The 23,652-nt window shown below is 52.9% G+C and overlaps 2 protein-coding genes across 8 annotated transcripts in view; both read left to right on the top strand.

Moving 5' to 3' along the window:
* The window catches only part of MDGA1 (MAM domain containing glycosylphosphatidylinositol anchor 1), a 476,469-nt gene that overhangs the window by 397,898 nt on the left and 54,919 nt on the right, over positions 1–23,652 (top strand). For all 7 annotated transcript variants that reach the window (XM_073671695.1, XM_073671690.1, XM_073671694.1 and 4 more), the window contains 2 exons: positions 16,308–16,577; positions 16,773–16,924. In XM_073671695.1, the coding sequence (XP_073527796.1) occupies positions 16,308–16,577; positions 16,773–16,924 (422 nt within the window). The remainder of the gene's footprint in view (positions 1–16,307; positions 16,578–16,772; positions 16,925–23,652) is intronic.
* Positions 6,424–11,597, top strand: LOC141257852 (uncharacterized). Its single transcript, XM_073672862.1, has 3 exons — positions 6,424–6,433; positions 7,004–8,425; positions 9,979–11,597. The coding sequence occupies exons 1-3, from the start codon at positions 6,424–6,426 to the stop codon at positions 11,511–11,513; spliced, it is 2,967 nt and encodes a 988-aa protein (XP_073528963.1). The 3' UTR covers positions 11,514–11,597.

Raw genomic sequence — 23,652 nt, 5'->3', positions numbered from 1 at the left:
CTGTCCATCCTACGTGCTCGGTACCTGTCCATCCTACGTGCTCGGTACCTGTCCATCCTACGTGCTCGGTACCTGTCCATCCTACGTGCTCGGTACCTGTCCATCCTATGTGCTCGGTACCTGCCCATCCTACGTGCTCGGTACCTGTCCATCCTACGTGCTCGGTACCTGTCCATCCTATGTGCTCGGTACCTGTCCATCCTATGTGCTCGGTACCTGTCCATCCTACGTGCTCGGTACCTGTCCATCCTACGTGCTCGGTACCTGTCCATCCTACGTGCTCGGTACCTGTCCATCCTACGTGCTCGGTACCTGTCCATCCTATGTGCTCGGTACCTGCCCATCCTACGTGCTCGGTACCTGTCCATCCTACGTGCTCGGTACCTATCCATCCTACTTGCTCGGTACCTGTCCATCCTATGTGCTCGGTACCTGTCCATCCTACGTGCTCGGTACCTGTCCATCCTATGTGCTCGGTACCTGCCCATCCTACGTGCTCGGTACCTGTCCATCCTACGTGCTCGGTACCTATCCATCCTACGTGCTCGGTACCTGTCCATCCTATGTGCTCGGTACCTGTCCATCCTACGTGCTCGGTACCTGTCCATCCTACGTGCTCGGTACCTGTCCATCCTACGTGCTCCGTACCTGTCCATCCTACGTGCTCGGTACCTGTCCATCCTATGTGCTCGGTACCTGCCCATCCTACGTGCTCGGTACCTGTCCATCCTACGTGCTCGGTACCTGTCCATCCTATGTGCTCGGTACCTGTCCATCCTACGTGCTCGGTTCCTGTCCATCCTACGTGCTCGGTTCCTTTCCATCCTACTTGCTCGGTACCTGTCCATCCTACGTGCTCGGTACCTGCCCATCCTACGTGCTCGGTACCTATCCATCCTACGTGCTCGGTACCTATCCATCCTACGTGCTCGGTACCTATCCATCCTACGTGCTCGGTACCTATCCATCCTACGTGCTCGGTACCTGTTCATCCTACGTGCTCGGTACCTGTCCATCCTACATGCTCTGTACCTGTCCATCCTACGTGCTCGGTACCTATCCATCCTACGTGCTCGGTACCTATCCATCCTACGTGCTCGGTACCTATCCATCCTACGTGCTCCTTACCTATCCATCCTACGTGCTCGGTACCTATCCATCCTACGTGCTCGGTACCTATCCATCCTACGTGCTCGGTACCTGTTCATCCTACGTGCTCGGTACCTGTCCATCCTATGTGCTCGGTACCTGTCCATCCTACGTGCTCTGTACCTGTCCATCCTACGTGCTCGGTACCTATCCATCCTACGTGCTCTGTACCTGTCCATCCTACGTGCTCGGTACCTATCCATCCTACGTGCTCGGTACCTGCCCATCCTACGTGCTCGGTACCTGTCCATCCTACGTGCTCGGTACCTATCCATCCTACGTGCTCGGTACCTGTCCATCCTACGTGCTCGGTACCTGTCCATCCTAAGTGCTCGGTACCTGTCCATCCTACGTGCTCGGTACCTGTCCATCCTACGTGCTCGGTACCTGTCCATCCTACGTGCTCGGTACCTGTCCATCCTATGTGCTCGGTACCTGCCCATCCTACGTGCTCGGTACCTGTCCATCCTACGTGCTCGGTACCTATCCATCCTACTTGCTCGGTACCTGTCCATCCTATGTGCTCGGTACCTGTCCATCCTACGTGCTCGGTACCTGTCCATCCTACGTGCTCGGTACCTGTCCATCCTACGTGCTCGGTACCTGTCCATCCTACGTGCTCGGTACCTGTCCATCCTATGTGCTCGGTACCTGCCCATCCTACGTGCTCGGTACCTGTCCATCCTACGTGCTCGGTACCTGTCCATCCTATGTGCTCGGTACCTGTCCATCCTATGAGCTCGGTACCTGTCCATCCTACGTGCTCGGTACCTGTCCATCCTACGTGCTCGGTACCTGTCCATCCTACGTGCTCGGTACCTGTCCATCCTACGTGCTCGGTACCTGTCCATCCTATGTGCTCGGTACCTGCCCATCCTACGTGCTCGGTACCTGTCCATCCTACGTGCTCGGTACCTATCCATCCTACTTGCTCGGTACCTGTCCATCCTATGTGCTCGGTACCTGTCCATCCTACGTGCTCGGTACCTGTCCATCCTATGTGCTCGGTACCTGCCCATCCTACGTGCTCGGTACCTGTCCATCCTACGTGCTCGGTACCTATCCATCCTACGTGCTCGGTACCTGTCCATCCTATGTGCTCGGTACCTGTCCATCCTACGTGCTCGGTACCTGTCCATCCTACGTGCTCGGTACCTGTCCATCCTACGTGCTCGGTACCTGTCCATCCTACGTGCTCGGTACCTGTCCATCCTATGTGCTCGGTACCTGCCCATCCTACGTGCTCGGTACCTGTCCATCCTACGTGCTCGGTACCTGTCCATCCTATGTGCTCGGTACCTGTCCATCCTATGTGCTCGGTACCTGTCCATCCTACGTGCTCGGTACCTGTCCATCCTACGTGCTCGGTACCTGTCCATCCTACGTGCTCGGTACCTGTCCATCCTACGTGCTCGGTACCTGTCCATCCTATGTGCTCGGTACCTGCCCATCCTACGTGCTCGGTACCTGTCCATCCTACGTGCTCGGTACCTATCCATCCTACGTGCTCGGTACCTGTCCACCCTACGTGCTCGGTACCTGTCCATCCTACGTGCTCGGTACCTGCCCATCCTGCGTGCTCGGTACCTGCCCATCCTGCATGCTCGGTACCTGCCCATCCTGTGTGCTCGGTACCTGTCCATCCTACGTGCTCGGTACCTGTCCATCCTACGTGCTCGGTACCCGTCCATCCTACGTGCTCGGTACCTGTCCATCCTACGTGCTCGGTACCTGTCCATCCTACGTGCTCGGTACCTGTCCATCCTACGTGCTCGGTACCTGTCCATCCTACGTACTCGGTACCTGTCCATCCTACGTGCTCGGTACCTGTCCATCCTACTTGCTCGGTACCTGTCCATCCTACGTGCTCGGTACCTGTCCATCCTACGTGCTCTGTACCTGTCCATCCTACGTGCTCTGTACCTGTCCATTCTACGTGCTCGGTACCTGTCCATCCTACGTGCTCTGTACCTGTCCATCCTACGTGCTCTGTACCTGCCCATCCTACGTGCTCGGTACCTGTCCATTCTACGTGCTCGGTACCTGTCCATCCTACGTGCTCTGTACCTGTCCATCCTACGTGCTCTGTACCTGTCCATTCTACGTGCTCGGTACCTGTCCATCCTACGTGCTCGGTACCTGCCCATCCTACGTGCTCGGTACCTGTCCATCCTACGTGCTCGGTACCTGTCCATCCTACGTGCTCGGTACCTGCCCATCCTACGTGCTCGGTACCTGTCCATCCTACGTGCTCGGTACCTGTCCATCCTACGTGCTCGGTACCTGTCCATCCTACGTGCTCGGTACCTGTCCATCCTACGTGCTCGGTACCTGTCCATCCTACGTGCTCTGTACCTGCCCATCCTACGTGCTCGGTACCTGTCCATCCTATGTGCTCGGTACCTGCCCATCCTACGTGCTTGGTACCTGCCCATCCTGCGTGCTCGGTACCTGCCCATCCTACGTGCTCGGTACCTGTCCATCCTACGTGCTCGGTACCTGTCCATCCTACGTACTCGGTACCTGTCCACCCTACGTGCTCGGTACCTGACCATCCTACGTGCTCGGTACCTGTCCATCCTACGTGCTCTGTACCTGACCATCCTACGTGCTCGGTACCTGACCATCCTACGTGCTCGGTACCTGCCCATCCTACGTGCTCAGTAAATGTCCATCCTACGTGCTCGGTACCTTCCCATCGTACGTGCTCGGTACCTGTCCATCCTACGTGCTCGGTACCTGTCCATCCTACGTGCTCGGTACCTGCCCATCCTACGTGCTCGGTACCTGTCCATCCTACGTGCTCGGTACCTGCCCATCCTACGTGCTCGGTACCTGTCCATCCTACGTGCTCGGTACCTGTCCACCCTACGTGCTCGGTACCTGTCCATCCTACGTGCTAGGTACCTGTCCATCCTATGTGCTCGGTACCTTCCAATCCTGCGTGCTCGGTACCTGCCCATCCTACGTGCTTCGTACCTGCCCATCCTGCGTGCTCGGTACCTGCCCATCAACGTGCTCGGTACCTGTCCATCCTACGTGCTCGGTACCTGTCCATCCTACGTATTCGGTACCTGTCCACTCTACGTGCTCGGTACCTGTCCATCCTACGTGCTCGGTACCTGTCCATCCTACGTGCTCGGTACCCGTCCATCCTACGTGCTCGGTACCCGTCCATCCTACGTGCTCGGTACCCGTCCATCCTACGTGCTCGGTACCTGTCCATCCTACGTGCTCGGTACCTGTCCATCCTACGTGCTCGGTACCTGTCCATCCTACGTGCTCGGTACCTGTCCATCCTACGTGCTCTGTACCTGCCCATCCTACGTGCTCGGTACCTGTCCATCCTACGTGCTCGGTATCTGTCCATCCTACGTGCTCGGTACCTGCCCATCCTACGTGCTCGGTAAATGTCCATCCTACGTGCTCGGTAAATGTCCATCCTACGTGCTCGGTACCTGCCCATCCTACGTGCTCGGTACCTGTCCATCCTACGTGCTCGGTACCTGCCCATCCTACGTGCTCGGTAAATGTCCATCCTACGTGCTCGGTAAATGTCCATCCTACGTGCTCGGTACCTGCCCATCCTACGTGCTCGGTACCTGTCCATCCTACGTGCTCGGTACCTGTCCATCCTACGTGCTCGGTACCTGTCCATCCTACGTGCTCGGTACCTGCCCATCCTATGTGCTCTGTACCTGCCGATCCTGCATGCTCTGTACCTGCCCATCCTACGTGCTCGGTACCTGTCCATCCTACGTGCTCGGTACCTGCCCATCCTACGTGCTCGGTACCTGCCCATCCTACGTGCTCGGTACCTGTCCATCCTACGTGCTCGGTACCTGTCCATCCTACGTGCTCGGTACCTGTCCATCCTACGTGCTCGGTACCTGTCCATCCTACGTGCTCGGTACCTATCCATCCTACGTGCTCGGTACCTGTCCATCCTATGTGCTCGGTACCTGTCCATCCTATGTGCTCGGTACCTGTCCATCCTACGTGCTCGGTACCTGTCCATCCTATGTCCTCGGTACCTGCCCATCCTACGTGCTCGGTACCTGTCCATCCTACGTGCTCGGTACCTGTCCATCCTACGTGCTCGGTACCTGTCCATCCTGCGTGCTCTGTACCTGCCCATCCTACGTGCTCGGTACCTGTCCATCCTACGTGCTCGGTACCTGTCCATCCTACGTGCTCGGTACCTGCCCATCCTACGTGCTCGGTACCTGTCCATCCTACGTGCTCGGTACCTGTCCATCCTACGTGCTCGGTACCTGTCCATCCTACGTGCTCGGTACCTGTCCATCCTACGTGCTCGGTACCTGTCCACCCTACGTGCTCGGTACCTGTCCATCCTACGTGCTCGGTACCTGTCCATCCTACGTGCTCGGTACCTGTCCATCCTACGTGCTCGGTACCTGTCCATCCTGCATGCTCTGTACCTGCCCATCCTACGTGCTCGGTACCTGTCCACCCTACGTGCTCGGTACCTGTCTATTCTACGTGCTCGGTACCTGTCCCCGGACAGGAAGCTGAGAGGCGAAAAACTTGAACCCCAGAGCACCAGTAAGTGATGCGGACAGAAGAGATCCCCCCCCCACAATCTCTGAGGTCCTGTCCTTCTGGTCATACCCCGCGGGCGGGGGTGCAGTGGAGTTCCCCTTTAACTGTAGAACACCAGTGTCCTGGGCTGTTATTTGGCGGAGGACGTTTCCCGAGGTCCCGGCGCTTCTCTATCTCTCCATCGTCCTCGTCGCCCCGCAGTGCGGGGTCCGTGTGATTCAGTGGCCGCTCGGCACGCCGTGCCGTTATCTGGCAGGAGATCCCCCCCCCACAATCCCTGAGGTCCTGTCCTTCTGGTCATACCCCGCGGGCGGGGGTGCAGTGGAGTTCCCCTTTAACTGTAGAACACCAGTGTCCTGGGCTGATATTTGGCGGAGGACGTTTCCTGCGGTCCCGGCGCTTCTCTATCTCTCCATCGTCCTCGTCGCCCCGCAGTGCGGGGTCCGTGTGATTCAGTGGCCGCTCGGCACGCCGTGCCGTTATCTGGCAGGAGATCCACCGTGCCCTTGTAGATTTCAGATGAATACAAAGCACAATCTGTGCAGCGGAGCGGAGCCATAAAAGCAGAATTATGGAATATGTGCAACATATGGAGGTTAAAGAGGGTTAAAGTGATGCAGAGGCGAGCCGGGAATTGAATTTTAGGGCCGACGTCGTGGAGAGCATCTGTTTCCGCCTCTTCTCCAGTCATTTTATTATTCCGGGGTAATGATGTCACATTGTGCCGCCATTATAGAGGGCTATAGGGCACACCAGGCGGCAGAGACACTGATGACAGTCCCCTAGGAGAGAGAGCGCCATATCCCATCCCCCGCTCTGCACATCTCCCCGATCTGTGAGTGACTTTCTCCTGACCTCCCCATAGACTACAATGGTCTCGTCTGATTCTCGGAGGAAACCGCGCGGCGCTGCGATCGATTCAGTCACTAAAAAACGGCACTTGTGATAGTCGTGTGAACGAGCCCTAAAAGCTTTGGTGTGTGAGGGTCCGGTGCTCAGACCCCCCGCCGAAGGCTGAGGCACAGAGGCAGGATCTCCGCATGCCTACGCTCCAAGACTGAGGACGGACCCGAAAGAAAGTCCACGAGTCCATCCTCTGATCGGGCTGATCGGTTGGGGGTCCGGACCCCGTCCATCAAAGCTTCTCACCTGTCAAACGTTTCTTCATTGGTACAAATTATAAACTGAATAGAAAGAAACAAAAAAACAAATGATAGAAATAGGAAAAAAATAAGATAAAATCCTAAAAGTAGCAAAAATGTAGAACACAAAATGGAGCAAAATAGATAAGTGCGGAGAAGAGAGGAGCAGAACAGAAAGGGACAGAAGAGAGAGGAGCGGAGAAGAGAGGAGCAGAACAGAAAGGAACAGAAGAGAGAGGAGCGGAGAAGAGAGGAGCAGAACAGAAAGGAACAGAAGAGAGAGGAGCGGAACAGAGAGAAACAGAAGAGAGGTGGGGAGATGAGAGGAGCAGAAGAGAGAGGAGCGGAGATGAGAGGAGCAGAAGAGAGAGGAGCGGAGAAGAGAGGAGCAGGACAGAAGAGAGAGGAGCGGAGAAGAGAGGAGCAGAACAGAAAGGAACAGAAGAGAGAGGAGCGGAGAAGAGAGGAGCGGAACAGAGAGAAACAGAAGAGAGGTGGGGAGATGAGAGGAGCAGAAGAGAGAGGAGCAGAAGAGAGGAGAAGAGAGAGGAGCGGAGAAGAGAGGAGCAGGACAGAAGAGAGAGGAGCGGAGAAGAGAGGAGCAGAACAGAAAGGAACAGAAGAGAGAGGAGCGGAGAAGAGAGGAGCAGAACAGAAGAGAGAGGAGCGGAGAAGAGAGGAGCAGAACAGAGAGGAACAGAAGAGAGGAGCGGAGAAGAGAGGAGCGGAGAAGAGAGGAGCGGAACAGAGAGAAGCAGAAGAGAGGTGGGGAGATGAGAGGAGCAGAAGAGAGGAGCAGAAGAGAGGAGAAGAGAGAGGAGCGGAGAAGAGAGGAGCGGAGAAGAGAGGAGCAGAACAGAAGAGAGAGGAGCGGAGAAGAGAGGAGCAGAACAGAGAGGAACAGAAGAGAGGAGCGGAGAAGAGAGGAGCGGAACAGAGAGAAACAGAAGAGAGGTGGGGAGATGAGAGGAGCAGAAGAGAGAGGAGCAGAAGAGAGGAGAAGAGAGAGGAGCGGAGAAGAGAGGCGCAGAACAGAAAGGAACAGAAGAGAGAGGAGCGGAGAAGAGAGGAACAGAAGAGAGAGGAGCGGAGAAGAGAGGAGGAGAACAGAGAGGAACAGAAGAGAGAGGAGCGGAGAAGAGAGGAACAGAACAGAGAGGGGCGGAGAAGAGAGGAGCGGAACAGAGAGGAACAGAAGAGAGAGGAGCAGAGAAGAGAGGAGCAGAACAGAGAGGAACAGAAGAGAGAGGAACAGAAGAGAGAGGAGCGGAGAAGAGAGGAGCGGAGAAGAAAGGAGCGGAGAAGAGAGGAGCGGAGAAGAGAGGAACAGAACAGAGAGGAACAGAACAGAGAGGAACAGAACAGAGAGGAACAGAAGAGAGAGGAGCGGAGAAGAGAGGACCGGAACAGAGAGGAACAGAAGAGAGAGGAGCAGAGAAGAGAAGAGGAGAACAGAGAGGAACAGAAGAGAGAGGAGCGGAGAAGAGAGGAGCAGAACAGAGAGGAACAGAAGAGAGAGGAGCGGAGAAGAGAGGAGCGGAACAGAAGAGAGAGGAGCGGAGAAGAGAGGAGCGGAACAGAAGAGAGAGGAGCGGAGAAGAGAGGAGCAGAACAGAGAGGAACAGAAGAGAGAGGAGCGGAGAAGAGAGGAGGAGAACAGAGAGGAACAGAAGAGAGAGGAGCGGAGAAGAGAGGAGCAGAACAGAGAGGAACAGAAGAGAGAGGAGCGGAGAAGAGAGGAACAGAACAGAGAGGAACAGAAGAGAGAGGAGCGGAGAAGAGAGGAGCGGAACAGAAGAGAGAGGAGCAGAGAAGAGAAGAGCGGAACAGAGAGGAACAGAAGAGAGAGGAGCGGAGAAGAGAGGAACAGAACAGAGAGGAACAGAAGAGAGAGGAGCGGAGAAGAGAGGAACAGAACAGAGAGGAGGAGAAGAGAGAGGAGCGGAGAAGAAAGGAGCGGAGAAGAGAGGAACAGAAGAGAGAGGAGCAGAGAAGAAAGGAGCGGAGAAGAGAGGAACAGAACAGAGAGGAACAGAAGAGAGAGGAGCGGAGAAGAGAGGAACAGAAGAGAGAGGAGCAGAGAAGAAAGGAGCGGAGAAGAGAGGAACAGAACAGAGAGGAACAGAAGAGAGAGGAGCGTAGAAGAGAGGAGCGGAGAAGAACAGAACAGAGAGGAACAGAAGAGAGGAACAGAACAGAGAGGAACAGAAGAGAGGAGAAGAGAGGAACATAACAGAGAGGAACAGAAGAGAGAGGAGTGGAGAAGAGAGGAGCGGAGAAGAGAGGAACAGAAGAGAGGAGCAGAACAGAGAGGAACAGAAGAGAGAGGAGCAGAACAGAGAGGAACAGAAGAGAGAGGAGCGGAGAAGAGAGGAGCAGAACAGAGCTAAACAGAGAGGAGCGGAGAAGAGAGGAGCAGAAGAGAGGAGCGGAACAGAAGAGAGAGGAGCAGAGAAGAAAGGAGCGGAGAAGAGAGGAACAGAACAGAGAGGAACAGAAGAGAGAGGAGCGTAGAAGAGAGGAGCGGAGAAGAACAGAACAGAGAGGAACAGAAGAGAGGAACAGAACAGAGAGGAACAGAAGAGAGGAGAAGAGAGGAACAGAACAGAGAGGAACAGAAGAGAGAGGAGTGGAGAAGAGAGGAGCGGAGAAGAGAGGAACAGAAGAGAGAGGAGCGGAGAAGAGAGGAGCAGAACAGAGAGGAACAGAAGAGAGAGGAGCAGAACAGAGAGGAACAGAAGAGAGAGGAGCGGAGAAGAGAGGAGCAGAACAGAGCTAAACAGAGAGGAGCGGAGAAGAGAGGAGCAGAAGAGAGGAGCGGAACAGAAGAGAGAGGAGCGGAGAAGAGAGGAGCGGAACAGAAGAGAGAGGAGCGGAGAAGAGAGGAGCGGAACAGAAGAGAGAGGAGCGGAGAAGAGAGGAGCAGAACAGAGCTAAACAGAGAGGAGCGGAGAAGAGAGGAGCAGAAGAGAGGAGCGGAACAGAAGAGAGAGGAGCGGAGAAGAGAGGAGCGGAACAGAAGAGAGAGGAGCGGAGAAGAGAGGAGCAGAACAGAGAGGAACAAAAGAGAGAGGAGCGGAGAAGAGAGGAGCGGAACAGAGCTAAACAGAGAGGAACGGAGAAGAGAGGAGCAGAAGAGAGGAGCGGAACAGAGCTAAACAGAGAGGAACGGAGAAGAGAGGAACGGAGAAGAGAGGAGCGGAACAGAGAGGAGGAGAAGAGAGAGGAGCGGAACAGAAGAGAGAGGAGCGGAGAAGAGAGGAGCGGAACAGAGAGGAGGAGAAGAGAGAGGAGCGGAACAGAAGAGAGAGGAGAGGAGAAGAGAGGAGCGGAGAAGAGAGGAACAGAAGAGAGAGGAGCGGAGAAGAGAGGAGCAGAACAGAGAGGAACAGAAGAGAGAGGAGGGGAGAAGAGGGGAGCAGAACAGAGAGGAACAGAAGAGAGGAGCGAAACAGAGAGGAGGAGAAGAGAGAGGAGCGGAACAGAAGAGAGAGGAGCGGAGAAGAGAGGAGGAGAAGAGAGAGGAGCGGAACAGAAGAGAGAGGAGAGGAGAAGAGAGGAGCGGAGAAGAGAGGAACAGAAGAGAGAGGAGCGGAGAAGAGAGGAGCAGAACAGAGAGGAACAGAAGAGAGAGGAGGGGAGAAGAGGGGAGCAGAACAGAGAGGAACAGAAGAGAGGAGCGGAACAGAGAGGAACGGAGAAGAGAGGAGCAGAACAGCTAAACAGAGAGGAGCAGAGAGGAACAGAAGAGAGTGGAGCGGAGAAGAGAGGAGAGGAACGGAGAAGAGAGGAACAGAAGAGAGAGGAGCGGAGAAGAGAGGAGAGGAACGGAAAAGAGAGGAGCAGAACAGAAAGGAACAGAAGAGAAAGGAGCGGAACAGAGAGGAACGGAGAAGAGAGGAGCAGAACAGAGCTAAACAGAGAGGAGCAGAGAAGAACAGAAGAGAGAGGAGCGGAGAAGAGAGGAGAGGAACGGAGAAGAGAGGAGCAGAACAGAAAGGAACAGGAGAAGAGAGGAGCGGAACAGAAGAGAGGAGAGAAACAGAAGAGAGGAGCGGAACAGAGAGGAGCGGAGAAGAGAGGTGGGGAGAAGAGAGGAGCAGAACAGAGCGAAACAGAGAGGAACGGAGAAGAGAGGAGCAGAGAAGAGAGGAGCGGAACAGAAGAGAGGAGCGGAGAAGAGAGGAACAGAAGAGAGAGGAGTGGAGAAGAGAGGAGCGGAACAGAGAGGAGCAGAGAAGAGAGGTGAAGAGAAGAACAGAGCGAAACAGAGGAACGGAGAAGAGAGGAGCAGAACAGAGAGGAACAGAAGAGAGGAGCAGAACAGAGCTAAACAGAGAGGAACAGAAGAGAAAGGAACAGAAGAGAGGAGCGGAACAGAGAGGAGCAGAAGAGAGAGGAGCGGAACAGAGAGGAGCGGAGAAGAGAGGTGGGGAGAAGAGAGGAGCAGAGAAGAGAGGTGAAGAGAAGAACAGAGCGAAAAAGAGAGGAGCAGAGCGGAACGAAGTGAAACAGGTGCAGAGAAGAGAGGAGCAGAACAGAGAGGAACAGGAACGGACAAGAGAGGAGCAGAACAGAGAGGAACGGAGTAGAACAGAGGAGTGGAACAGAGTAGAGCAGAACAGAACAGCGGAACTGAGCAGAACAGATAGGCGCTGAACGGAGAGGAGCAGAGCAGAGTGGACTAGAGTTGAGGAAACAGGACTAATACATTAATGGCTACTGAAAAGGAAAATAAGGAACAGGCTGAGAATCCCATGAAAGGTGAGTGGGTGCAATGTGGGGCCCCCGGGGCCCTCTGTACGGCGCTGTGGTATAGGTTTGGTCATGGTTTAGTGATCTGCTCCATCACTCGCCTCTCATCACGTCTTCCCGGCATTTTCCCCGCCGTCAGCTGTGTCTCTTCCGGCGGCTCTGCTCTAATAAGCGGCTCATTAGGCGGCTCTGGTGCCGGGTCCCGGTCTCTCCTGATAATGGCCGTGTTATCTCCGCTCCGGCGTCTCCTCCCGGTGTCGCGCTCTCTCCTCTCATGTGCGCCGGAGTCACTTTGCTTCGCCGCCTCTCTCGTCAGGAGCGGAGATAACACGACGGCTTCTGTGGAGGTGAACACCGCGAGGAGACGTCTTATATTATGTTCCGTCTTATCTTATATAATAACTAGTGACGGTTTTGTGACCCAGAGTAAGGCGCGTATTTCCGGCCGCTGACACCCAGTGAGTGCAGGGGCTCCAGCGTCACCATTTCTGGGGCGCGCTGGCATCTCGGGCTTTCAGTATACAGTGATGTCAGTCTGCTGCCCCTTCCATACAGGCTGTTGTGCCATGTGATCGCTGCACCTTTACTATTTTGTCTGAGCGATCGTCCAATCGCACAGACGCGCTGCAGCCAATCAGTGGCCGCCGGTTGGCTGAGGCGGTCATGTGCTGACGAGAAAGCAGCATCGGCATCGCTGGAGCGGCGCAACTGACTGGTGTCAGCTATACATTGTTTTATTGTCTACGGATCCCTGAATCTTTTAAGCTGAGGTTTTCCATTAGTGCACAACATCATGGCATTGATAAGCCACTCTGCGATGTTGAGGGTCGTTGTCCTGCTGGAAGGTGAACCTACGCCCCAGTCTGGGGTCTCCTGCAGCCTCTAACAGGTTTCCCTCTAGGATTGCCCTGTACTTAGCTCCATCCATCTTCCCATCACCTCTGACCGGCTTCCCTGCCCCTGCTGAAGAAAAGTCTCCCCACAGCAGGATGCTGCCTCTATGAGGAGCACAGGGTGGTAGTTGTGGCGAGTGGCTGATGTTCTCCCACAATTAAAAGATCATGTCCTGTCTTTTGTGTGTATTGGATAACACTCACGTTCTCTCCTGAGGGCTCCACAGCCCTGGACTCAGCCACACTGTTCACACCAGACACTTGATCCGTCTTCAACAGTTCAACTTTACTTAAAACGTTCAGTTCAGTTTCAGTCATGGACACCGTACAGCATGTTACCATGGTAACAGTTTCTAACACCAGCGCTCTCCCTTTCTCTCCCGGCACTTTTTGTCCCGGGGATATTTCACACGGCTCCGTAGCCTCCCGCACCGCTGACCTAACTACTGTCTGTGAATCCGCGTCCGTTATTCCCCTCAGGAATGAAAGCAAGGCTGGCTCCTCCATACCTTTTCAAGGCCATAGGCCTCAGATGTTAAGGGATATTTCACTGAAATTAGTCGCTGCCATACTCATTATGCGTCCTTTCCTTTCATTTTCCTGGTGTCCTGAGTGACTTTCATCCCACTGGCCCTGAACTCCTCCTGTATTGTTTCTTATCTTTCTTTAAACAGAACTATCTCCATCTACATCTCTCTTCATCTCTGACTGACTGAAAAACAGGAAAACCGTTGCTCTTCTCTGGCCCAAAACCCTCCCACTTTTAACTGGACCAATCACCAACTGTCTCCTTTGGTTGCTGGGCAAACTTCACCCTTCACCACTTAACTGCAGTCACTACCCTCTAACAGCATGCGCTGAACTTCCTGTGTCTAATGTGCCCCCAGCTAAATCTTCCCTCTTTCTAACTTAATACCTAGACTTTGCCTATAAACTATACATGAATAACATCATACATTAATCACAATACAATAGTGCCTATGAAACTCTATGCAGATACACATAGTATAACAGTCACAAATCAACACACAATTTATACAAACACAGTTTAGAGAGGGAGAGGCATATGACAGCCCCTGTCACACCCTTTCACCTCCACCATGTGTGACGGTGGGGATGGTGTTTCAGGGTGATGTGCAGTGATAGTTTTCCGCCACACATAGCACTTTCCATTTAGCCCAAAAAGTTCTCCTTTGGTCTCATCTGACCAGATCCCCTTCCCCAACATGCTCACTGTGTCCCCTATATGGTACTTCTTATGGCTTCTTCTTGTCACTCTTCTATAAAGGCCAGATTTGTGGAGTATACGACTAATATTTGTCCTGTGGACAAATTCTCCCCCTGAGCCGTGGATCTTTGCGGCTCCTCCAGTGACCATGGGCCTCTTGGCTGCTTCTCTAATTAGTGCTCTTCTTGCTTGGGATGTCCAGTGAGGTGGACGGCCATGTCTTGGTAGGTTTGCAGTTGTGCCATACTCCTTCCATTTTTGGATGATGGATTGAGCAGTGCAGATGTTCAGAGCTCGGGCTATTTATTTATATCCTAACCTTGCTTTCTTCTTCTCCACCACTTTATCCCTGACCTGTCTGGTGGGCTCCTTGGTTTTCATCTTTATCCCTGACCTGTCTGGTGGGCTCCTTTGTTTTCATCTTTATCCCTGACCTGTCTGGTGGGCTCCTTGGTTTTCATGATGCTGTTTGATCCCTAATGTTCTCACACAAACCCCTGGGGACTTCACAGAGTGGCTGTGGGTGTAACATGAAAAAAATGTGGAAAAGTTCACAGGGTGTGAAGACTTTTTCAAGGCTCCGTATCATGGCAAGCACAGAGCTGTTATACCATACAGCCTAGGGCTCGGCTGTTGTTGGAGCATGCTGGGAGTTGTAATTTGCTGCAGGTTGCTGTACAGAGTGGGTTGTGAGCGCTCCCCGTGCGCCAGTTTTGTCGAGGAGCGTAACCCATTGTCCGCCATGTTTTCCTGATTCTTCGCGTTCTTGTCGAGCTGAATTTCATGGTCAGAGTAAAAGCCTCAGAGAAGCCGAAATGAAAATTGTCTTGTCCTTGTTTTTAGCAGCGCTCGCACTTCTTATGCCCCCGTGGCCGAGCGCCCGGACCCTGTAAATACCAAGTGTCAGGACTGCTGATATTGGGACTTGCCGTCATAATAACACATTTTATTGGTCTAATAACAGCTGGCGCCGGAGCGAGCGGCCGGCCCGTGCCGCATAATGGATGCCTTTAATAGCGCGGCCTCCGGCGGGGGGCTTATATCAGAGTTCAGCGGGTGCTGCAGACATGAGTTATGTAGACCCCCGGTGCTCCAGGAATACACAAACTGCGGGGAAACCATCAGGGGCGAGATGAAGGCGCTCAGGAATGAGGGAGGACAGGAACCTGCCGGAGGGTCTGACCGGCTTCATGTCACCCCCGAGACCACTGCTATTAATACTGTATATCATGGCCGCAACGTTCAAATCACTGCAGCTCTAATCAATCGCCAGAGGTTGTCAATCACACGCCGTAACGCTCGATACACGTTATAGAGCATCTCCAGAGCACTGCAATGGAGCACAGATGCAATACCAGGCGCTACCTATACACAGGTGGAGCGCTGTTTTCATCCCCTAAAAACTTTTATATTATAATTAGGTCTGTAGAGCTAATACAAAACTTAGGTATTAAAGATGGAAATATAGATATAAATGGATTAACTAATAATCAAAGCGAGATATCAAATATTAACAATTCCCTGCAGTGTGACAGCACCACAAACCAAACCAACAGTGCAGCCCCCTCTCTGCCTCCTGTGCAGCCCCCTCTGCCTCCTGTGCAGCCCCCTCTGCCTCCTGTGCAGTCCCCTCTCTGCCTCCTGTGCACTCCTCTCTCTGCCTCCTGTGCAGCCCTCTCTTTTCCTCCTGTGCAGCCCTCTCTTTTCCTCCTGTGCTGCCCTCTCTCTTCCTCCTGTGCAGCCCTCTCTCATCCTCCTGTGCAGCCCTCTCTCATCCTCCTGTGCAGCCTTCTCTCTGCCTCCTGTGCAGCCCCCTCTGCCTCCTTTGCAGTCCCTCTCTCTGCCTCCTGTGCAGCCCCCTCTGCCTCCTGTGCAGCCCCCTCTGCCTCCTGTGCAGCCCCCTCTGCCTCCTGTGCAGTCCCCTCTCTGCCTCCTGTGCAGTCCCCTCTCTGCCTCCTGTGCAGTCCCCTCTCTGCCTCCTGTGCAGTCCCCTCTCTGCCTCATGTGCACTCCTCTCTCTGCCTCCTGTGCAGCCCTCTCTTTTCCTCCTGTGCTGCCCTCTCTCTTCCTCCTGTGCAGCCCCCTCTCTGCCTCCTGTGCAGCCCCCTCTCTGCCTCCTGTGCAGTCATCTTTCTGCCTCCTGTGCCGATCACTAATGATCTGTGCACAGAGACCCGCTGATCCCCACAGAGCTCTGCTCTGGCTGTAAGAAGCGTCCCCACCGGGAGACTCCAGGCATGGCCTGGGCAGCCGTGTCCTGTGGAGGGAACCATCACGGGCCTGGTCACCGCGACATTGTGCTATTACCAGATCAGACGCGTCCAGAGCGTCGATCATCTGCCGGGAAAAAACAGAAAAGACAAGTGAGAGAAGAAAGCCGGAGAACGTGATCTACAGAGTGTCAGTGATGTCATCAGCAGGGGGCGGGGCTGATAACCACTCACACATGTATACAGGCAGGTTGTCGGCAGATGGAGGTACCCCTGATGGTGCAGCCTGCAGTGTCTCCAGCCCCCATGGTCAGTATTAGGGGCGACATTTCACCTCTTGTTATTCCCCCCCTTGTCTCTTCCTCAGTCGCTCCGGTCGTGGACCCCAAGTTCCAGGACGTCCGGTTGGCGATGAAGCGCAGCTACACCCTGACGTGTAAGATGCTGAAGGGGAGTCCGGTGAAGGTGGCTACTGCGGTCTGGAGGCTTAATGGGAAACTGCTGAGCGTCCCCCCCATAGAGCAGCAGGAGTTCTCTGCATTCACCATCAACAGCACCAGCCGTGAGACGAGCGGCACCTACGAGTGCACCATCTCCAACGACGTGGGCTCCGACTCCTGCGTCTTTCAGGTGACTGGTGAGTGGCGCATTGTCTGGGGCTCCCGGGTCATTATATGAATCCATATATCACCTTTCCGGTGGAGGGCCGGGACCCCCGCAAGGTCCCCAGCAGGGAAGGCGCCTAAGCATCAGGTGACTCGGACACATCATCAGCAACCACATCCGCCATCTCCTCTGACAATGACGACTTTCTGACACATTCGTCTTCCAGGTCGAGCGTATAGCCCCGAATTCTACTATGACACCCCGAACCCCATCGAGAGCTACAAACAGTCCAAGAATTACTCCTATCTCATTCAGTGGACCCAGAAGGATCCTGGCGCCGTGGATCCGGTGCTGCACTACAAGCTGGAGCTGAAGCCGGTGAGAACCAGGACGTTATACTGTATAATGTTTGTGGGGCCATAATAACATAGTGATGTATGAGCGGCGCAGCATGGAGGCAGGGACCCCGCAGTATGGAGGCAGGGACCCCACAGTATGGAGGCAGGGACCCCGCAGTATGGAGGCAGGAACCCCTTACCATGGAGACAGAGACCCCACATCATACAGGCAGGGACCCCACATCATAGAGGCAGGGACCCCACACCATGGAGGCTGGGACCCCACACCGTGGAGGCACGGACCCCACCCCATGGAGACAGGGAAACCACACCATGGAGGCAGGGACCCCTCACCATGGAGGCAGGGACCCCTCACCATAGAGACAGGGACCCCACATCATAGAGGCAGGGACCCCACACCATGGAGGCAGGGACCCCACACCATGGAGGCACGGACCCCACCCCATGGAGACAGGGAAACCACACCATGGAGGCAGGGACCCCTCACCGTGGAGGCAGGGACCCCACACCATGGAGGCAGGGACCCCTCACCATGGAGGCAGGGACCCCACACCATGGAGGCAGGGACCCCTCACCATGGAGGCAGGGACCCCTCACCATGGAGGCATGGTTACGGTAAGAAATAATGCTGCACCCATGGCTGTGGTTAATGGGAAATAACCCATGGTGATAACATTGTGTGAGTCCTCCTGGTATGAGGAGCGCGGTGGTCCGGGGGGCGCACGGCTGCTTTGTTTTCTGTGTTGCTCGGTATCTTCTGCTGCTTCTTCGTTCCATTATGTTTTCAGTAGGAGGCATTAATGTAATCGCCCCATAGCAGAGGCTGCACTTTACCAAGAGACACACAAAGCAATACTGCGGAGAGATACATATATACCGCTACTGTACGAGGGGCCCACTGCTTGCCGAGACCACCACTGCTGACATTACTGACAAATCAAAACCCTTCAGAAAAGGTGAAAATATCCTCTATAGGTGGAGTGTATCATACTGCGCTGCCCAGAACTCAGCGTGCACATTACTGATCCTGTACTGCTCCTGAGTCACATCCTGTATTATACTCCAGAGCTGCACTCACTATTCTGCTGGTGCAGTCACTGTGTACATACATTACATTACTGATCCTGAGTTACATCCTGTATTATACTCCAGAGCTGCACTCACTATTCTGCTGGTGCAGTCACTGTGTACATACATTACATTACTGATCCTGAGTTACATCCTGTATTATACTCCAGAGCTGCACTCACTATTCTGCTGGTGGAGTCACTGTGTACATACATTACATTACTGATCCTGAGTTACATCCTGTATTATACTCCAGAGCTGCACTCACTATTCTGCTGGTGCAGTCACTGTGTACATGCATTACATTACTGATCCTGAGTTACATTCTGTATTATCCTCCAGAGCTGCACTCACTATTCTGCTGGTGCAGTCACTGTGTACATACATTACATTACTGATCCTGAGTTACCTCCTGTATTATACTCCAGAGCTGCACTCACTATTCTGCTGGTGCAGTCACTGTGTACATACATTACATTACTGATCCTGAGGTACATCCTGTATTATACTCCAGAGCTGCACTCACTATTCTGCTGGTGCAGTCACTGTGTACATACATTACATTACTGATCCTGAGTTACATCCTGTATTATACCCCAGAGCTGCACTCACTATTCTGCTGGTGCAGTCACTGTGTACATACATTACTGATCCTGAGTTACATCCTGTATTATACTCCAGAGCTGCACTCACTATTCTGCTGGTGCAGTCACTGTGTACATACATTACATTACTGATCCTGAGTTACATCCTGTATTATACTCCAGAGCTGCACTCACTATTCTGCTGGTGCAGTCACTGTGTACATACATTACATTACTGATCCTGAGTTACATCCTGTATTATACTCCAGAGCTGCACTCACTATTCTGCTGGTGCAGTCACTGTGTACATACATTACATTACTGATCCTGAGTTACCTCCTGTATTATACTCCAGAGCTGCACTCACTATTCTGCTGGTGCAGTCACTGTGTACATACATTACATTACTGATCCTGAGTTACCTCCTGTATTATACTCCAGAGCTGCACTCACTATTCTGCTTGTGCAGTCACTGTGTACCCACGTTACATTACTATATTATACTCCAGAGCTGCACTCGCTATTCTTCCATGTTGCTTTTGGCCACATCTCATCGTCTTCTCCTTTCTTCCATCACTCCCAGGTGCCATATCCATGACTTGATGCAGGGGCTGACAGTCTTCCGTTTCCCATCATGCTTTGTGTGTGGTGGTCTCTGAGGTTGCACTGGTTATGGGGATTTGGTGACGGGTCAGCGACCTGCCATTTGCGCTCTCAGCCCTCCTTGTACATGGAGCTAGTGACCTTTCTGTGCAGCGCGCGTCAGTCAGCGCGGTGACATCGATGGCTTCTGACAGCTGCGCGCACATTACACAGGTCGTGGATCTGTCTCCTTCTATCAGGAATAACTCTACTATGTGTCTGTGGATTGGATGCTTCCAATATTCAGGACCCCACCCCCCGTCATCAGTACCTGACCTAAAAACCAAAGTAAAGTCAATCGTACAATATTTCTGGAAAATATACAAACAAGTCTGTGCAGCATATAACAGCAGTCTCCTATACAGCAGAAAATACAAGAGTGTGCAGCTCAGAGTCAATGAAAGAGGTAGCCTACTGTACAGCAGAAAATACAAGAGTGTGCAGCTCAGAGACGTAGCCCATAGTGCCGTAGACAATGAAAGAGGCAGCCTACTGTACAGCACAAAATACAAGAGTGTGCAGCTCAGAGATGTAGCCCATAGTGCCGTAGACAATGAAAGAGGCAGCCACCTGTACAGCAGAAAATACCAGAGTGTGCAGCTCAGAGACATAGCCCATAGTGCCGTAGACAATGTAAGAGGCAGCCACCTGTACAGCAGAAAATACAAGAGTGTGCAGCTCAGAGACGTAGCCCATAGTGCCGTAGACAATGTAAGAGGCAGCCACCTGTACAGCAGAAAATACAAGAGTGTGCAGCTCAGAGACGTAGCCCATAGTGCCGTAGACAATGAAAGAGGCAGCCACCTGTACAGCAGAAAATACAAGAGTGTGCAGCTCAGAGACGTAGCCCATAGTGCCGTAGACAATGAAAGAGGCAGCCTACTGTACAGCAGAAAATACAAGAGTGTGCAGCTCAGAGACGTAGCCCATAGTGCCGTAGACAATGAAAGAGGCAGCCTACTGTACAGCAGAAAATACAAGAGTGTGCAGCTCAGAGTCGTAGCCCATAGTGCCGTACACAATGAAAGAGGCAGCCTCCTATACAGCAGAAAATACAAGAGTGTGCAGCTCAGAGACGTAGCCCATAGTGCCGTACACTATGAAAGAGGCAGCCTCCTATACAGCAGAAAATACAAGAGTGTGCAGCTCAGAGACATAGCCCATAGTGCCGTAGACAATGTAAGAGGCAGCCACCTGTACAGCAGAAAATACAAGAGTGTGCAGCTCAGAGACGTAGCCCATAGTGCCGTACACTATGAAAGAGGCAGCCTCCTATACAGCAGAAAATACAAGAGTGTGCAGCTCAGAGACGTAGCCCATAGTGCCGTAGACCATGAAAGAGGCAGCCACCTGTACAGCAGAAAATACAAGAGTGTGCAGCTCAGAGACGTAGCCCATAGTGCCGTAGACAATGAAAGAGGCAGCCTCCTGTACAGCAGAAAATACAAGAGTGTGCAGCTCAGAGTCGTAGCCCATAGTGCCTAAGACAATGTAAGAGGCAGCCACCTGTACAGCAGAAAATACAAGAGTGTGCAGCTCAGAGACGTAGCCCATAGTGCCGTAGACCATGAAAGAGGCAGCCACCTGTACAGCAGAAAATACAAGAGTGTGCAGCTCAGAGACGTAGCCCATAGTGCCGTAGACAATGAAAGAGGCAGCCTCCTATACAGCAGAAAATACAAGAGTGTGAAGCTCAGAGACGTAGCCCATAGTGCTGTAGACAATGTAAGAGGCAGCCACCTGTACAGCAGAAAATACAAGAGTGTGCAGCTCAGAGACGTAGCCCATAGTGCCGTAGACAATGAAAGAGGCAGCCTCCTGTACAGCAGAAAATACAAGAGTGTGCAGCTCAGAGTCGTAGCCCATAGTGCCTTAGACAATGTAAGAGGCAGCCACCTGTACAGCAGAAAATACAAGAGTGTGCAGCTCAGAGACGTAGCCCATAGTGCCGTAGACAATGAAAGAGGCAGTCACCTGTACAGCAGAAAATACAAGAGTGTGCAGCTCAGAGACGTAACCCATAGTGCCGTAGACAATGAAAGAGGCAGCCTCCTATACAGCAGAAAATACAAGAGTGTGAAGCTCAGAGACGTAGCCCATAGTGCCGTAGACAATGTAAGAGGCAGCCACCTGTACAGCAGAAAATACAAGAGTGTGCAGCTCAGAGATGTAGCCCATAGTGCCGTAGACAATGAAAGAGGCAGTCACCTATACAGCAGAAAATACAAGAGTGTGCAGCTCAGAGATGTAGCCCATAGTGCCGTAGACAATGAAAGAGGCAGCCACCTGTACAGCAGAAAATACAAGAGTGTGCAGCTCAGAGACGTAGCCCATAGTGCCGTAGACAATGTAAGAGGCAGCCTACTGTACAGCAGAAAATACAAGAGTGTGCAGCTCAGAGACGTAGCCCATAATGCCGTAGACTATGTAAGAGGCAGCCTCCTGTACAGCAGAAAATACAAGAGTGTGCAGCTCAGAGTTGTAGCCCATAGTGCCGTAGACAATGAAAGAGGCAGCCACCTGTACAGCAGAAAATACAAGAGTGTGCAGCTCAGAGACGTAGCCCATAGTGCCGTAGACAATGAAAGAGGCAGCCTCCTGTACAGCAGAAAATACAAGAGTGTGCAGCTCAGAGTCGTAGCCCATAGTGCCTTAGACAATGTAAGAGGCAGTCACCTGTACAGCAGAAAATACAAGAGTGTGCAGCTCAGAGACGTAACCCATAGTGCCGTAGACAATGAAAGAGGCAGCCTCCTATACAGCAGAAAATACAAGAGTGTGAAGCTCAGAGACGTAGCCCATAGTGCCGTAGACAATGTAAGAGGCAGCCACCTGTACAGCAGAAAATACAAGAGTGTGCAGCTCAGAGATGTAGCCCATAGTGCCGTAGACAATGAAAGAGGCAGCCTACTGTACAGCAGAAAATACAAGAGTGTGCAGCTCAGAGACGTAGCCCATAATGCCGTAGACTATGTAAGAGGCAGCCTCCTGTACAGCAGAAAATACAAGAGTGTGCAGCTCAGAGTTGTAGCCCATAGTGCTGTAGACAATGAAAGAGGCAGCCACCTGTACAGCAGAAAATACAAGAGTGTGCAGCTCAGAGTCGTAGCCCATAGTGCCATAGACCATGAAAGAGGCAGCCACCTGTACAGCAGAAAATACAAGAGTGTGCAGCTCAGAGACGTAGCCCATAGTGCCGTAGACATTGAAAGAGGCAGCCTCCTGTACAGCAGAAAATACAAGAGTGTGCAGCTCAGAGACGTAGCCCATAGTGCCGTAGACAATGAAAGAGGCAGCCTCCTATACAGCAGAAAATACCAGAGTGTGCAGCTCAGAGACGTAGCCCATAGTGCTGTAGACAATGAAAGAGGCAGCCACCTATACAGCAGAAAATACCAGAGTGTGCAGCTCAGAGACGTAGCCCATAGTGCCGTAGACAATGAAAGAGGCAGCCTACTGTACAGCAGAAAATACAAGAGTGTGAAGCTCAGAGACGTAGCCCATAGTGCCATAGACAATGAAAGAGGCAGCCTCCTGTACAGCAGAAAATACAAGAGTGTGCAGCTCAGAGTCGTAGCCCATAGTGCCGTAGACAATGTAAGAGGCAGCCACCTGTACAGCAGAAAATACAAGAGTGTGCAGCTCAGAGACGTAGCCCATAGTGCCGTAGACAATGAAAGAGGCAGCCTCCTATACAGCAGAAAATACAAGAGTGTGCAGCTCAGAGTCGTAGCCCATAGTGCCGTAGACAATGAAAGAGGCAGCCACCTATACAGCAGAAAATACCAGAGTGTGCAGCTCAGAGACATAGCCCATAGTGCCGTAGACAATGAAAGAGGCAGCCTCCTATACAGCAGAAAATACCAGAGTGTGCAGCTCAGAGACGTAGCCCATAGTGCTGTAGACAATGAAAGAGGCAGCCACCTATACAGCAGAAAATACCAGAGTGTGCAGCTCAGAGACGTAGCCCATAGTGCCGTAGACAATGAAAGAGGCAGCCTACTGTACAGCAGAAAATACAAGAGTGTGAAGCTCAGAGACGTAGCCCATAGTGCCATAGACAATGAAAGAGGCAGCCTCCTGTACAGCAGAAAATACAAGAGTGTGCAGCTCAGAGTCGTAGCCCATAGTGCCGTAGACAATGTAAGAGGCAGCCACCTGTACAGCAGAAAATACAAGAGTGTGCAGCTCAGAGACGTAGCCCATAGTGCCGTAGACAATGAAAGAGGCAGCCTCCTATACAGCAGAAAATACAAGAGTGTGCAGCTCAGAGTCGTAGCCCATAGTGCCGTAGACAATGAAAGAGGCAGCCTACTGTACAGCAGAAAATACCAGAGTGTGCAGCTCAGAGACGTAGCCCATAGTGCCGTAGACAATGAAAGAGGCAGCCTCCTGTACAGCAGAAAATACAAGAGTGTGCAGCTCAGAGACGTAGCCCATAGTGCCGTAGACT

This window comes from Phyllobates terribilis, unplaced genomic scaffold, assembly GCF_046119375.1.
Source record: "Phyllobates terribilis strain yellow unplaced genomic scaffold, ASM4611937v1 Scaffold_3__8_contigs__length_932513732, whole genome shotgun sequence".
NCBI classification, from domain to species: Eukaryota; Metazoa; Chordata; class Amphibia; order Anura; family Dendrobatidae; genus Phyllobates; species Phyllobates terribilis.
The sequence above is the reverse complement of the archived record's forward strand: the minus strand, read 5'-3'. Positions and strand labels throughout refer to the sequence as shown.